The sequence below is a fragment of the Microcaecilia unicolor genome, chromosome 6 (genome assembly GCF_901765095.1).
Source record: "Microcaecilia unicolor chromosome 6, aMicUni1.1, whole genome shotgun sequence".
Classification (NCBI taxonomy): Eukaryota; Metazoa; Chordata; class Amphibia; order Gymnophiona; family Siphonopidae; genus Microcaecilia; species Microcaecilia unicolor.
In genome coordinates this window covers 183,151,504-183,169,179 of record NC_044036.1, presented here as the reverse complement: position 1 = coordinate 183,169,179, position 17,676 = coordinate 183,151,504, and the positions used below count along the sequence as shown (strand labels likewise).

At 44.8% G+C, this 17,676-nt stretch overlaps 1 protein-coding gene across 1 annotated transcript in view; it reads right to left on the bottom strand.

Annotated features, from left to right (window-relative positions):
- The window catches only part of C6H3orf62 (chromosome 6 C3orf62 homolog), a 130,767-nt gene extending 114,284 nt beyond the window's left edge, over positions 1 to 16,483 (bottom strand). The window contains exon 1 of the mRNA XM_030206779.1: positions 16,056 to 16,483. Within this exon, the coding sequence (XP_030062639.1) occupies positions 16,056 to 16,483 (428 nt within the window). The remainder of the gene's footprint in view (positions 1 to 16,055) is intronic.
- Positions 16,484 to 17,676: the final 1,193 nt, after the last annotated feature.

Here is a 17,676-nt window from a genome sequence, read left to right as displayed (position 1 = left end):
TATGTCTATTCTCATCCATTATCACCTTATCAGCATAACATCCTTACAGAGATCCATCAGTGAAAATTCTCAAATAAAGTCAGCTTCAAAAAACAAAAGTAGTGAGCATATCATCATTATACTAATTAGAAACCGTGACTACAAAAGATCCATATGATCACAAAGATTACCTCGTCCGATAATTGATTGATAACAACTCAACTTGAAGTCGGGAGAGGCAAGAGAATCTCGCGCCACGAGGAGTGCACGTGGCGTACTGCGAGCCTGCTTTGACTGCTTGACTAAACTGATTAGCGAGTAGCGAGCCGCTAGATAAACCAATTTTTGGACTCACCCAAGCCACGTGGAAACCGAGTCTCGACCTGACTGTAGTGACGGATGCTCATGTCTTGTCCAGCGATCTGTTCCCCTCCCCTCCCTTCCCCTCCATGTCCAGCGATTCTCCCTGCCCTCGCCTTAACCGTTTTACTCTCCCTGGCAGCAACATCTGTGAAGAAAAGGCACTGCAGGCTCGCCTCCGGCTTCAGCTTTTCCCTTCGCTTCGCTCTTCACACAGTGTCCCGCCTTCGCGGAAACAGGAAATGCATCATTGCGAAGGCGGGACACTGCAGTGCCTTTTTCTTCACAGATGTTGCTGCCAGGGAGAGTAAAACGGTTGTATTCGGGGGGGGGGGGGGGGGTTAAGTGTGAGGGGGGGGGGGCAAGGAAGGCTGCCGGTCGGGGAGAGCAGGAAGGAAGAAGGGACGGTGGGCGAGCTCCCTGGATGCTGTGCAAGCCCTGCGTTTGTGAAGCCAGCAGCCAGGGGAAGGTCAAGATTGGGCTGGGGAGGCTTAGCCTCCCCAAGCCTCTTATACGGGGCGCCAATGGCTGTCGAGAAGCCGGAGTGTACCTATGCCTAGCATAGGAATAGGGAGCACTCCGCGCCCCACCAAAAAAATCTCCTACTTGAGGAGGATGTAGCAGAAGGCGCCTGGAGGGAGAGAGAATCCATAGCATCATTATGCTTCTTGATCTGGTCATCAAGATCCTCTAGTTTTTCACCAAAAAGATTGTCTCCCCCCCCCCCCCCCCCCCCCCCCAGCAAGGTACATCTGCCATCTGCTGCTGGACCCAATGATCCAGGTCAGAGACATACAGTCATGAGAATCTGTGCATCACTATACCCTGAGCAGCAATTCTAGATGCTACATCAAAAGAGTCATAAGCACCCCTGGCCAGGAATTTACAATATGCCTTCTGCTGTCTGACCACCTGGCGAAAAGGCTTGGCCTGCTCCGGAGGGAGGGCATCGACAAAGCTAGACAGCTGCTTCACCGAGTTCTGCAAGTGTGAAGAGCTGGTCGGACTGGATAAGGGCAGCGAGAATAGCGGCCTGATACGTTTTCCTCCCAAAAATATTCAAGGTCCTAGCTTTTCTGCCTGGGGGCGCCAGGCATAGTCTCTAGTACTCTTGGCTCTTTTGAGGGCGGAGTCTACCACCATGGAATTCTGGAGTAACTGAGACCTCATCAACCCAGGTTCACCATGGATCCGATACCGGGAATCAGCTTTCTTCGGGATCACGGGGTCAGACAGAGGGAACGACCAGTTCTGCATAAGGACATCCTTCAGTACCTTATGTAGAGGAGCCGTCACAGCCTCCTTAGGTGGAGAGGGATAGTCCAGGACCTCGAGCATCTCAGCCCTGGGTTCATCCTTCACCTCCATAGGGAATAGAATAGCCGTAGCCATTTCCCGGACCAAAGATGTAAAGGAAAGACTCTCTGGAGGAGACAGTCTCCTTTCAGGTGGAGGGGAAGGTTCAGAAGGAATCCCATAGGACAAGTACCTGGGATCCCCCTCTGACTCCCACAAACGTTCCTCTTTAGTATTGGAAAGTACCTCCCTAAGGGAACTCCGAGACTGAACCTGCCTCGACGCCGAGGATCGACGTCCGATGGCGATGTCGAGAGTTCGACGCCTACATGGACTGCGGCGATGCTTCCTCCACCTACGTTGAAGGGGAGTCGACCTGGGTGGCAGCCGACACTGGCACCAAAAACGGGGACTCACCGCTACAGCAGACGGCACGGAAGGCGCAAGCATCCCCGACACCAAAGCAGACTGGAGCAGCAGTCCTTCCAGAACTTCTGGAAGCAAGGCCCGGATGCGCTCGTCGAGAGCCACCATCGGAGAAGGCTGCGGGGTCGGTGGATCAGCCGGTGGCAGAATCTGCTGAGGCTCAGGTGCAGGTACCAGGCTGCTGTGAGGTTGATGCATCGGCACCTCCTGTATGGAGGGGAAGCGATCCTCTCGGCGCCGACACTTCTCAGGTGCCAAATCCTTCGATGCCCCGGAGCTCCCGTCACTGTGTGTCGAAGGAGATCGGTGACGGTGCTTCTTCGCCTTCACTCGATGCCCGTCACCGAGACTCCTCGGTGCCGATGAGGACGACGTGGAATCCTCACGTCTCCTCGGAGTCGGGGGCCTGCATAACAGCAGGCCTCGAGACAGGTGGAGACCCGCTCGATGAATCTCTGCTCTCAGCGTGTCTTGGCCTCTTAGCAGCCATTCCCTCTGCTCCTGACGTCGATGCTTCCCTTGATGTCGACGTCGCCAACCTCGGTACCGATGTCGATGCTGACGTCGAAGGACTGAACCGAGCCCCAAAACGTTTTTCACATTGGGCTTCTCGAGCTACTTGGGTCTGTTTCTTCTTGTGAAGGCACAGATTACAAGCAGCTGGGCTGTGGTCGGGCTCAACGCACTGGATACACCAGAAATGGGTATCGGTACCTGAGATAGTCCAGGTGCACTGAGTACAACGTTTGAAGCCGCTGGGTGTCCTCGATGACATGGAAGGAAAAACGGCTCCCGCGAAATCAGAAGACTCGATTGTGCACAAAAAGAAGGAGAAACCCGACCGCATGGCCTTAAAACCATCTGCGTCGAAAAACAAAGAAAACTTAAAAGTTAGGAAAAAAGAACTAAGGAGAAATTAAAAGGAATCCTAGCTCTTTTTTTTTTTTTAAACCAGCAAACAGACGCGAAAAACTCGCGAAAAATACAGAAAAAAGAAGACTTTTCCCGCACAGAAAAAAGAAAATTGAGGTACGTGCTCACGTAGTGGGATGTCAGTCTGCACATGCACAGTGCGTGCTGCAGGCGCGCCAGAAGACTCTAGCAAAGTTTTTTGTCTTAGCTATGTAAAATGCTGGTTCCCGGGCCGACGCGGATGTTGACCCACGTTTGAGAATAAGCAGCCTGCTTGTCCTCGGAGAAAGAAATGTTCGCTAGGGGGGTAAGCAATGATACAGTTTGATAAAACAATCAAATTCAGTTTGATCCATCAAATTCATCTAGATCTTGCGGGCTACGCTCAAGTTGAGAGTCCACTCGTGTAGTTGCAAAACCCTGCTCAGTCTGTCTGTCCATCACTCAGTTGTCCTTTCCTGCTAGGTACATGGCTCACAGGACCATTCCATGAAGGAAGACCCACTGCCACATCCCCAATGCCTCCTGACACAAGGGGTAGGATCCCTGCTTGTTGATGTAAAACTTTACAACCCGGCTGTCCATTTGAATGAGAAGAATTTGGTTCTGCATCCGATCTCTGAAAGCCGTCAGAGCATTCCAAATAGCCCTGAGCTCAAGGAAGTTGATATGGTAAGCTGTTTCCTGAGCAGACCAAGTACCCTAGGTGTGACGCCCATCTACTTGAGCTCCCCATCCCAAGTTGGATGTATCCGTTGTTAGCACCTTCTGAGGAGGTGTACTTTGGAATGGCAGTCCCAGAGTCAAATTCGACCAAACTGTCCACCAGAGAAGGGCATGAGTCAACTCTGAAGGCATATAGATTCCCAGCTGCCTGAGACCACAAGGGCCCACTGGGCCTCTCTCAAATAGAGATATTCTGCTTCGGACTTGCAAAGTGAGTGTTACAAAAGCCTCTGCTCTCACTTGGGGAAACAAAAGCCCAAGCCTGCAATGTATCAAGCAGAGCTCCTATGTACTCCAACTGCTAAACCTGGAGAAGGGGTAGTTTATCAAGAACCCTAGTAGCTCCAACACCCGAATAGTTAGGCACACTGACTGTCAGTCCCTCCTCTGATGTGCACGTGACCAGCCATTCATCGAGATAGGGAAACACATATACTCCCAATCTGCGCAAACATGCTGCAACTACCACTAGACATTTGGTGAATATCCTGGGAGCTAACAAAAGTCCAAACGGTGGAACGCGATACTGGCAGTGGTGTTTCCCTATTCAGAACCTAATAAACATCCTGAGACTGTGAAGTATCGAAATGTGCGTGTAGGCATCCTTTAAGTCCCGGAGCATAGCCAATCTTTTTCCTGATTCATGGGAAGTAGGGTGCCCTGGGAAATCATCCTGAGCTTTTCTTTCACAAGGAATTTGTTCAGGGCCCTTAGGTCTAGGATGGGACAAAATCTCCCCATCTTTTTGGGCACAAGGAAGTGCCTGGAGTAGAATCCATCACGGGTTCAACTGCATTGGCCTGTAAAAGGGTGGAGATTTCCTCTACAAGTACCTACCTGTGCCAAGAGCTGATAAACAATGCTCTCGGTGGGCAATTAGGTGGTCTTCCTTGCCAATGCAGGGTATAAATGTAGATTTACACCCTATATGTGTGTAAATAAAGAAACTGACACCTGTTATAAAAAGAATAATCAAAAAAAAGTTTTATTTTTTTCTCGACTGCCCTCCGTTGGACAGAAGCAAATGAGGAACACTCATTTGGAAGCAAAGACTGCTTATATTTTACAGAAATATATTTGCTTAGCAGTGATACAAAGATATATATGTGCTTAGCTTTACCCTTGTTTTGCTTTGCTTAAGATACTCCTTTTCTCCTCTGTTTAAATGCACTTACATTCACACTGCACCCAATGTGTACGTCATCAACCCTCTCTCTTTGAAGCTTGTTTTCACATTTCTTATCTTACAAATGGCTGCAATCCACATTCTTTCTGGTACCTTGCACAGACTCTCTCTCTCTCCCCTTTACAGCCTCCTGTCTCCGCTTCACAGTAGGCTGCTCAGCTCAAGGTTAATTCTATAACTCCCTCTTCGTTCTATGACTTCATTATTGTTTTCACAAGCCTGTGGACTCATATCTCTTTTGCCTTTAATGCCTGTATTCCACTGACCATAGAAACTTCATACAATTCAACAGTTTTTCATTATATTTCTGTTCATTATTATTAACAAATCCTCCCTTGAACCTTGAAGAACAAGGTTCACCAAAAATTTCATGGTTATAGTTTTCATCACTGTTAGACTGGGCATCATCCTATAAATAGGTAACACCTCAGGCCGTCCTGGCAATGACAAACATTTTCTATCAAACCACAGAATTTCCGGGAGTCATCAGTAACCCAGGACAGTTTGGTTCATAGTCACTGGTGTCAGGTATTATATTTTGTATCTGAGTTACCATGGTCATTTTCAATGAATCTTGGCATGTTCGTCTCCAGCAACCAAGTAAGCAAGGCAGGCAACATAATAAGAGTCCTGCAACACATATGAAAACAATACATCCAGTCACAATCCCTCTTAACCATGGGCCTAATCCTCCAAACCAATTTTTTATGGTATCCCACCATGACGTGTCCAATATCCCTTCATAATCACTTACTTGAATTCTTGCTAGAGAAAGAATGCGCTGCATTGCATTTTTAACAATTATGGATTGATTTCTAATAACTGAACAACAGGAGGTATCATTCACTATGCCGCATACTCCTCCAGATTGGGCCAACATAAAATCAACTGCCATGCGTGTGTGCATTGCATATCTCGCTGTATCATCGGTTTCCTCTTGAAGTGCTGTTATAGCTATGTCTAATTCATGTGTTACAATATGTAATAGTGATTGTAAGCGTCTGATTGACATACCCATTTCAGCTGCAATGGCAGATCCTGCAAATGGAAGCCATCCAGTGGCTGACAAGGCATCTAGACGTTTCTTGGTCATAGGATATGTACTGTTAATATAATCTAATGCTAATTGTAAAGCTTGATCATCTCCTGTTAAAGCACTAAAGGAGGTACTGGAAACATCTCTTTTACTTCGTTTCTGACTATTAGAACCATGTGATGTGGCATTTAATGGAATGATCAAATCAAATAAATTCAGTTGAACAAGAGTGCAGAACTTATAACATGATGGAAGATAAGTGTACAGGATATTATCACATAACAAATAATCCCCTAACCGTAAAGACTGTAGAGAAGTAAGGTTATGATATAAAGCATAGGTTTGAGAAAAAGGAAAAATAGGATTATCTGGTTCCTTAACTGAAGAACAAGCAGTAGGTACAGCAGTAATGGCTTGCATGGAAGAGGCATTAAATTGACATAATGAAAAGAAGAAAGTCAAATTTGTGAGAGTAAGGTTAGTAGAGGTCACATAAGAGGTTGTCAGTGTCCGGTGACAAGTTGTTTTGTTAGCACAGGCTATAGATGTTGCAGTCTGATTTATGACATAGGATCCCTGTAACACAGTCCAATTCCGGGATTGTATGTCATAAGTGTAATTACATAAAACATTAGGTATCTTACCCTGAAGTGAACTAGAATTTATCAGACACCAATAGTTTAGTGCAGGAATAGTATGAGCAAACAAAGAAGGCAGGCGTTGAGTAGTAACATTGGTCCAATATTGCCTGTGTTCATGACCCAGACCCAAATAGCAGGTACCATTACTAAAACAGTCATGAATACCTTGCAACTTAATCATAGTATAAGGATGAACATGTGCTGGAATGGTAGTTACAGAAGTGACAAGTGGAGTGCAAACAATACAGTTAGTCAGATTAAGAGTCTTTGAGGCATGTTGAATTCTCTCAACATATGTATTGAGTCCATAAGTAAGTCCTACCAGCAGACAGATTACAAAAACCTTCATAATTCCTCTGCACTGATGATGTTGTTAATCAATGCCTTCTGGGGGTACAATGGTGGTTTCTATTTGCTCAGGTGGTCCTGGATCAGGAGCCTTGCGTAAATCAGATAGATGTATCCAGGTGGTATGGTCTGACAATTTTGCTGCTGTGCGAGTTAAATCAGTGATAGTGAATGGTCCCACATAAACTGGATCCTTCCAGGTTTTGTGAGTGAAGTTTTTTCTTAAGACCTGCTGTCCTATGGAAAAGGAAAGAGAGAGATCATCACCTCTGTCCCTACGAGACTGTTTCTGAGTTGGATTAGCTAAAGACTGAACCAGTTCCATAACAGGTTGCAATTGTTGCCAGTAGACTTGCGGCGTATGCAATGGAGTAACAACAGGCGTTCTCATATGTCTGCCTGTTTGTAATTGAAAAGGTGAAATTTTTAATTTACTCAGTGGCGAGCTACGTATAGACATGAGAGCCACTGGAAGTAGATCATACCAATTGTACTTATTATGTGGAGCCACAGACTCCAAGTCATGCAACAATGTTCTCAATTTAGTTTTCAGTATACCATTGTATCGTTCCACCAGACCATTAGAGGTCGGGCTATATACTGACACCTTGCGGTGAGTAATATTCAAGATAGTCTGCAATTCCTGCATAAGTACATTGTTAAAATGTGAACCATTATCTGAAACAATTTTATGTGGACAACCATGTGCTGGCATGATATGTCGAATTAAAGATTGTACAACCACATGAGCTGTCTCCTTGGTACAGGGAAATGCTTCCACCCATATTGAAAAAGCATCGACCCATAAAAGGATATAGCGTTTACCTTGGATGGGGTGAATCATATCAGTAAAGTCAATATGCCATTCAATACCTGGTCCTGTTGGAGTAGGCAAACATCCTGTGGGTATGGCTGGACCTCTACGGGGAATGGTCACAGCACAAGAAAGACATGTTTTAACAATAGATTCAGCCAATTCTCTAAGATTGGGGTTCCAATACAGTAAAGATAAAGAATCTACCAAAGCTGAAATAGAATCATGGTGCTCACTATGTATTGCAGTAAGTTTAGTAATGGCTTCAGCTGTGGACAAACAAGTTTTTCCAGAAGGATGTATCCAGCCAGTAGAAGTAGAGATACACCCTGTATTTTTCCAGATTGCTTGCTCCAATGGTGTGGGGGGTAAAATAGTCTGAGCAGTACTTTTACCAGTGCGTGTAACAACCATGCATAAGGGAATAGCCTGAGAACTAACAACTTCCGTAGCCGCTGTATCAGCAAGCTGATTACCACGGGCTTCAAAACTGTTAGCTCCTGTATGTGCAGGGACCCAAATAAACGCTGTCTTAACCCCTACAGCCTCACGAGCCTGAAGTAAATCAAAAAGCAATTCCCAATAACGGAGGTGCTGTAAAGTTTTACCATTAGATGTAATAAAACCTCTACGTTGCCATTTCAGGAGATGGTACTGCAATGAGCTAATAACATAAGAACTGTCAGAATATATTGTAGCTGACGTTTGTCGCGGCGTGTGTTGTATGGCGGTTATAACTGCTAGTAATTCTGCATGCTGTGCTGTGTGCTGAGGTGGACACAGTAGTTGGTGTTTCTGTACTATTTTTAAATCAGTGTTGACTTGTAATGCTGCAAGTGCAGAAATACCTTCATGGCTGGCACCATCTGTGAACCATATAAATCCTCCCTCCGCCGGGGCAAACTGTAAAGTTAGCCACGGTGGCTTAGATTCGGGATGAGTTAACAGTACTGAGGGGGGGAAACAACAATGCTAATTGTTTTGACTGTTGCTCTGTAATTGGTTTTGTAGTAATATCTTGACCTAATAAAATAGCCTGATATTTTCCATACCGGGTACTAGTAAGTGCGGCCTGACTAGCAGACATCATATGATGAACTGAATGTTGGGTGTGAAGAATGATAGATGAATGTGGCATAATAGATCTCCATTTGGAAATTGCAGCACAAACCGCAACTAAATGTTTGGAAAAGGGAGGAAAACCCCTTTCAACTGCTGAGAAAGTCCCTGACAAAAAGCAGACTGGGAAAGTCAGATCATTTTCTTGATTGATAAAAGCAGCCCAAGTATTTGTATGGTCAGTAACCCAGACATGCACGGGCTGAGATGGATCAACAGTGGATAAGGGATCACAAGCAGAAATGGTAGCAATGATGGAGGATAACAGAGATTGGTGTTCAGGGGTAAGAACAATTGGGGTATGTGAGCAGGAACCGGCAGGTACTTGGAGATAAGAATAAAGAGGCATAATTTGTGCTGAATAATTTGGTATCCAATGTCTGCAATAGTTTAATAAACCAAGAATGGATCTTAGGGATTTGAGACAAGTGGGCATTGTGACAGCCTGTACATTAGTTAACAATTCTTTGTCTAACATGTGTCTGTCTTTACCAATTTGTTGACCGAGGAAAGTAACTACTGGAGAGGCTAGCTGACATTTAGATCTGTTGCACTTATACCCGAGAGAATACAGTAAAAGAAAAAGATCAAGTGTATATTTGATACACAATTCTCGAGTTGGCGCAGATAATAAAATGTCATCAACATAGACAAACAGGGAAACATTTGAAGGTAAAAGTGAAATAAAGTCAGTGAGATCAGACATAAGCTGTTTTGAAAAGACAGTAGGGCTATCAGTAAAACCTTGAGGCATACGCGTCCAGCGGTATGCTTGGTTTTGAAAAACAAAGGAGGTAAGATCACGAGAATCCTCATGTAAAGGGATAGAAAAGAATGCATTAGATAAATCTATGACAGAATTAAAAGCATGTATAGGCTGACTTTGTAAAAGAGTGGCAGGGTTTGCACAAACCAGAAAAGAAGGTTTAATCAAATCGTTAAGTGCTCGTAAGTCATGTACTATACGAACGTCATTCTCATTCTTGGGCACAGGAAAAAGTGGCGTGTTATAAGGGGACAAAGAAGGTTCAATAATTTGGTGAAAATGTAGATTTTGAATATGATGTTGTGCTTTCTCCATTAAAGAACGGCGGACAGGGTATGGCGCTACAGTAGGACCTCCCTGTTCAGGGTCCTTTAATATAATGTGATGTGCTGAAGCATTCTTTGCAAGACCATAAGGGTTTTGATCAGTACTCCATATTGATTGGGGCAAAGTGTCAAGGGGATCAGTAATTTGCTGGACCATTGTAAGAAGGGAAGGTGGAGTAAAAGACAAGTTCAAATTTAACTGTTGTAATAAATCTCTACCACATAAATTTACAGGGCAATGCGGGGCGAGAATGAATTCAGTAAAGGCGTGGCGAGATTCATGATTCTGTACATTTAGAGTTACGGACGTCTCAGTGGTCACTATACTTTTACGGGATTGGCCATCAAAACCAATGGTGGCACTTTCAGATTTAGAAACCTGAATTCCATCAGGCCGATAGCTAAGGACAGATGTAGTGGCTCCGGTGTCCAGTAAGAATTTAATAGGAACTTGCTTAGGACCTACAGCCAATGTGATGTATGGTTCAGCTTTACCTAAAAAGATAGTAGGACCCTGCTGCTGCTGTGATAGTCAATATGTACCCTGGCCTGCTGGCCCTTGATCTTGGCCAGCCGGAGGCTGCCAGGTAGGAAAAGCTGGTGGACGTGTATTGTGAGGGGGCTGTTGATCAGGAGATACATTTGGATAATTATACTGCTGTTGTGGGGGCTTACGACATTCTGAAGCAAAATGTCCAAACAGGCCACAATTCCAACATTGTACCTGTCTACGATCGGGTGAGGGGCGGCCATATGGGCGGCCTCTAGTTACCTGACCTCGACGCATACCTCTGCCTCGAGGGACTATGGGAGCAGTAAAAACCCAAAAAGTTTGATTGTCTTGCATAGTTCCCTGTGTTATGGCAACCTTCTGATCTGGGCTGGGATCAGCGAGGTGCTTCTGTTCTAAATCTTTGATCTGCAGAGTAAGTAATTTTGTTGCCAGTTTCTGTTGGTCTTTTTGTGGGCCCTCAACAACCTTACAATGAATTGTGCTGAAATGTAGTAAAGTGGCACGAATCTCAGGCCATGGCTTTGTCATAAGAGCAACTACACCATCTAAATTGGATCTCATATTTGTGGGTAATGTGTGGTAGAAAAGATGCATGAAAACAGCGCATCCGGGCTGTATATCACCATCCTGTCCTGTCTGAGCCTTGTATAATGATAAGCATTTTGTCAAGTGTGCTGTGAATGGTTCTTTGGGGTCCCATTTTAATGATGTGATAGATGAAAAATCAACCGGGGTGGGATATAAAATGTCCAGAGCAGCACTTAATCTATTGCGGGCGCGACCAGTAAATGGGTCTCCATCCGCATTAGGAAAAGGCAGCATCGGCATTCGGGCTTCTTGTGCTAATTGTGGGAGACTTATGCCAGAGGCAGCGCATAAAGCTTTAAAATCACCAATAGCTAATCGAGCACCTAATGTATTTTGATCCACCGCCTCAAGCCATATACGACTGCCCTTCTGAATACTAGGGAGCTTTGTAACAATTGTACTGATATCAATAGGAGTATATGGTTTATATGTGTCCAATGGTGCTCCCCTATTGTCATGTTTAACCAAAATTGGAGCAGTAATATTTAAAGGATTATCTTGTAAGCAATCCTTAGCCATTGTAAGACCCTCCATATAAAATTTGTAACCAGAGACTAGCCGCAAATTGGTCCTTATGACATTTTCTAACTGGAACAGATCTGAGAGATTATTAGGACCATTAGACCAAAAAGGTACTTGGAGACCGTGTTTGGCAATTGCAGCGGCAACCTCATCCCACCATTTGTACCCGTAATGAGATTTGTGGGTCTCTTCATATATACGTTGAATATGCTGCATCAGAGGGGAGTACAGAGTATGACTAGCTGACGAAGAAATGGGTAATAGCTCTGGAGTAACAGCAGTGCTAGTAGCACCTTCTGCACCTTTGGAAGGGGTTAAAAAAGGATTTTTAGAAGGTCCACCTTGACCGTCCAGTGTTTTAATATTCAAAATCCCTGAAACAGCATATGAGGGTTCATCCTCAGATTGCGGGTCATATTGGAAATTTTCCAATCCTTTAGTCGATGGATACAAAGACATTTTAGGAGTAGATTGCAGGGTAAGGGAAGGCAAAGAGTCATCACACACAGGTGTAGGGGGATTATCAAAGACAGAACAATAACCTAACGCTGGTTTAGGGTCTGACAGATCCTTAGGATTTCTATTCAGGTTGGGACAAGTTAATTGTGTAGTCAGCGAAGTGTGATAAGGTGGGGGCAGCTTATGGCTGTCCTCGTTTGCCTGCATGCGTGCGGTTTCACGTGCTTGTGTATCTATTTTCATTTTATCAGAGTGAAACAAATCTGCTGTTACCATAAAGAGATTAAGGACATGCAGATGTTTCTGAAGGGATTTACCCTTTTTGTGCTGCTGAATATACTTTTGAACTGACAATATTTGGGGACGAGCAAAAGATCCCGTGCCTGGCCATGCCAGGAATGGGTCTTTAGTGGCATATCCCGCTCATTTCTCACAAACCTTTTGAATAACGGGAGCTTCAAAGGGAAAAGTATCTTTAACATGCACAAGAGGTGAACAATTCTTACGGCTATCTACATACAAAACATATGGAGTGATAGATGTTTCTTCCTGACCCTGACCCTCTGCAGCGGGTTTAAGGGAAAGGTCGTTCTTAGACTGAAAAGGTCTCATGATATAATAACAAACAATGCCTAAGCTAGCAAAATACACAGCAAACAATAATATAAATAATGAAAGATACAAGAATAAAAATAAAGAAGCAATTTTCAAAAGACTTTGCTCCAAGATATACTCCGGTTCAGCTGACTGACAGTCTATAACCTACTCAATCCAGGCTGGCCATTTCTGGAGATCATAGGAAATAAAGTCACACGAAAAAAAATCCAAAAACTTAATCCAAACGACGGCAGCCGCGTCCTGCCGCAGGTCGCCAATTTGTAGATTTACACCCTATATGTGTGTAATAAAGAAACTGACACCTGTTATAAAAAGGAATAATCAAAAAAAAGTTTTATTTTTTCTCGACTGCCCTCCGTTGGACAGAAGCAAATGAGGAACACTCATTTGGAAGCAAAGACTGCTTATATTTACAGAAATATATTTGCTTAGCAGTGATACAAAGATATATATGTGCTTAGCTTTACCCTTGTTTTGCTTTGCTTAAGATACTCCTTTTCTCCTCTGTTTAAATGCACTTACATTCACACTGCACCCAATGTGTACGTCATCAACCCTCTCTCTTTGAAGCTTGTTTTCACATTTCTTATCTTACAAATGGCTGCAATCCACATTCTTTCTGGTACCTTGCACAGACTCTCTCTCTCTCCCCTTTACAGCCTCCTGTCTCCGCTTCACAGTAGGCTGCTCAGCTCAAGGTTAATTCTATAACTCCCTCTTCGTTCTATGACTTCATTATTGTTTTCACAAGCCTGTGGACTCATATCTCTTTTGCCTTTAATGCCTGTATTCCACTGACCATAGAAACTTCATACAATTCAACAGTTTTTCATTATATTTCTGTTCATTATTATTAACATAAACCAGATGGCCTATTTGAAGAACCCACCGGTCGGAAGTTAAAAGGGGCCATCTTTGCTGGAAAAAAATTCAGCCTCCCCCTATCGGGATGGTTACTTGGATTGCGGCTAAGCTCTCCTAGAGCCAGTCAAAAGCTTGTCCCTTGCAATCTAAGGTATGCAGTGGGGAGCCAACTGGGACTTCTGAGGACGGGACTGTCAATGTCAAGATTACTGGGCAGAGCGAGAAGGCAACAGAAATCTACGCCTTTGAGAGTAGTAGGGTCGCCGTCTAGGTTCATTCAATAACCTCCTAGCAGAGGTATCCATATTTGTCTTGATGAGGTCAGCGACCTCCTTCACCCTGTCCCCAAAGAGATCATCTCCTCAGCAAGATACATCTGCCAACCTCTCCTGAACCTCTGGTTCTAAGTCAGAGACACGCAGCAATGAGAGTCTGTGCATCCCTACACCCATGGCAGAGAGTCTGGACACAATATCAAAAGAATCATAAGTGCCCCATGCAAGATACGTTTTGCACTCCAGCTGCTTACTGGCCAACTGGTGAAGCTCTATAGCCTATTCCTGAGGGAGAGAATCCACAAGACTAAAGAGACGAGGCATGAGTCCTGAAGTTCCAAGCACATTTGAGGGTGGATTTGACACCCAGAGAATGGTGAGGCAGTTGTGCCCTCTTGAATCTGAGAGCCTTCTGGATATGATAATGCTTATACACCTTCTTAGGTGAGACCTGCACTGAGAAGGGAGATTCCCAGTTCTTCGTCAATGCACCTTTAAGGACAGGGTGCAATGGTACTATGAACCCTTCCTTAGGAGGTGACTCATAGTCCAGAACAGATAACATCTCTGCCTTGGGCTCCTCCTCTGTCTCCAACTTAAATGGGATGGCTGAAGCCATCTCCTTGAAAAAAACAGTGAAAGAAAGCTTTCAGTGGAGACTTATATCTCTCTTGAGGCAAGGAGGAATCAAAAGGGACCCCATAATAAGCATCCTCCTCCAAGAAGTAATGAGGGTCTTCTTTTGAGTCTCATGAGTGGCCCCAATCAGACTCCTCACCATACTCAGACTGGACTGAGTGAATCTGTGCCTGCCCCAGCTCAGAGGAACTGAGGTACAGTCCTACCCTCAGACCCCAGGGGAAGTTTCCTCCCCCAAAGTCAAGAGCAGTACTGCACGGGTGAATGTCGACACCATTTAAGATGCCAGAACCAAGAATGTCTCCACAGGCATCGTAGGAGCCTCAGGAAGAATCTGGGGCTGATCTGCAGTTGGCAAGCATCCTCGATGACTGAGCAGAGTGCAACTACAGTATCTGTGCCAGCTCCTCCCTGAGCATGGCTCAATACTGCTCATCAAAGGAAGGCATCAGCAAAAATAGGGGAGCTGGGAAAAAGGCAGCCTGAGAAGGAATCAGTGCCAAACCGGAAGCAGGAACCTGACTGCTCGGAGACTTGCACACCAGCACCTCTACCAAAGAAGGGGAGTACTGCTCCCAGTACCGGTGCTTCTCAGGTACTAGCAATGTCGATCCCCCAATGCTCCCAGCACCGTGCATCGAAGAGGATCGATGCTTATGCTTCTTAGGCTTCCCCTGACGCTCAGCATCGCAGTCCTTTGGTATGATGTCAAGCTCATACATGCCCTCAGTGTCTGGTCTGATACTGACTGGTCCCAGGGCCTACTTTCAGCACCTGGTATCAAGAGAAGCGGAGACCCCCTTGATGCCAGTGCACTCTCAGTGGTAGCTGAAGTCAGAGCAGACATCAAGGTTGATGCTTCTGGTACCGATATCAATGGATTGGCCTTTGAAGAACCAAAACATTTCTCCTGCTGGATCTGTCATGCTCTCTGTGTCCTCAACTGCATTTTCAAACAAAGAGAACAAGAGTTAGGCTCATGGTTAGGCACAAGGCACCCAATGCACCATGAGTGCAGGTCCGATATAGAAATTACCCTGGGTGTCTTCTTAGACATCGAAAAAAGAATCATGGACAAATTAAATGCCTCAATTGTGAACTGTAAAAAGGGACAGTGTTCAAACTGAGATCGGTGCTCCGGCCTAAGCGGTCTTAGCAACACGTGAAAAAGGAAACTTGCATGCCAAAAGTACTAAAAATAACTAAAAGGAAATAAAATAAAGATTATTGAGAAAAGAATTACAAAAGGGAGAAAAATACCCACAGGAAGGCACTGCAATATGAGAGAAAAAAAATGCACTGCGATGAGAACACGAAGATGCGTCCTCCCTGTTCTGCAGAAAAATTAAGACTGAGGGACTTGAGCTTGCAAGTTGGGTGGAAAAGGCACCAGCAAATGTGTGGAGGGACACTGCTAGAAAGTTCTACATTCATCTCGCTAGTCAGTGTCCACACCAGACTTCATCGGATAACATAACTCAGAAGTGAGAATACAACTGGCTTGCTTGTCCTCAGAGAATATGTATTGTATAAAATAAGACCTACAATACATATTGCATGTCACATCAGCTCAAAAGACAGTTATTCTAATATATCTGTGCTAGCAAATAACAACAGTAAAAGAAAAACTAAAATCCTTACCTTACATTTTCTTTTCTCCAGCTGTCACTAATTCCTGGGGTTTTCATAGGCTGTCTGTCAGGCACACAAGAGGAATTATAAATGAAAAAGTTTTCTTTGCTAGTCAGAGGTCTTCGTTTTGGACATTCCAAAATTTGATTTGCATTCATTGGAATATGACTGACTTGTAAAGCTGGTTTCACATTTTCCAGAGAATAACAGGTGGGAAAAGGTGGGTTGAGGCAGGAGGTGACCATGGTGGCATTTCTCCTATAAACAAGTTGGTTTGCTTTGGGAGAAGAGATAGTAGAGCACACTGGCCAGCCTACAGGATGTTTATTTATATGACCGTGCTGTGAATTAAAGAAGGAAGAAGCTACAATGTCTTCAAAGGCTCTGTCAATTGCTGCTGTCAATTCCCGTCTGCATCTTCGGAGCTTTTCAGACATTTTACCTAAAAAGATTGTGGTTCTGTTAAATACTGAAATTCAAGAAAGTTATACAAATTAGTAATTTCCTTTCCTTGACCCACTAATTCCTCTTTTTGACAAGCAGGGGACATGCAGGCACACTTAAGAGTGAGGAGACAAGTAGCATTTGAACAAACCATAGCGAAAATAGAACTGAAGAAAGAGAGGAGAGGATATTGGGAAGGCAGGAAGACCCACACATGCTCTGGAGACTGTAAACAAAAAGGCTGCCTGAGCTAGGGAGAGCACTGAGCATGGAGTAGTCGAGACTCGAGAAGGTAACACAAGCAAGTGTGGGATGCATTCACCAACAAGTGTTCTCTGAGGACAAAAGGACATACATATGGGCAACATCATTCATACAGCCCTGGTGTGGCACTGCCCAGTGTTCTATTCAGTGGTGTGCTGGAGCCAGCTCGCAAGAGCCGATTGTTAAATTTTTTACAATTTTGCGAGCCGGTTGTTATTCAGGGAGAGCCGGCTCTCCTCCCTCCCTCCCGCCCGCCCGCTACAGGGTCCCATACCTGAAGAAGGCAACTGGTTGTCCAGTGGATGCTTCGGGGCAGGTAGGAAAGATCCCCAGTCTTGCCTGCCCGCTGCCCCAAACTTACATGCATGAGTGCCTTCCTGTCTGCCTGACTCACACAGGACCTGCAGTTGGATAAAAAAGCACAGAGAATGCAATTCCTAGGGGAAGTGGGAGGGTATTTGAGAATGTTTATTTGCTGTCCTCTGAGAACATATGCTACAGCTGAATAACGTTGCTTTCTCAGAGGACAAGCAGGACATTACCTTCTCACACGTGGAAATCCCTAGCTACCAGGCTCACCGAAAACAATAAACAGCAGTCAATAGGGAGTTGCAACAGCAAGTCCAACAGTCTAACAAGAACCAATAACACTAACAGCAAGAACAGCCCTGTTGTGAAGGTGCAGCCTGAAACAGAAAAGAATGGGCCTTAGAGGGTGAAGTTGGATTGTAGATGCCAAACAAATTCTGCAGAATTGTCTGACCAAATCAGCTGCCATGTCGGGTATTCTGCTGAAAACAGATGTTAATGTGTAGACTGAAGATCACGTTTCAGCTTTGCACATCTCTTCAATGGAGGCTGATCTTAAGCGGACTACCGACGCAACCGTGGTTCTGACACTGTGGGCCATGACATGACCTTC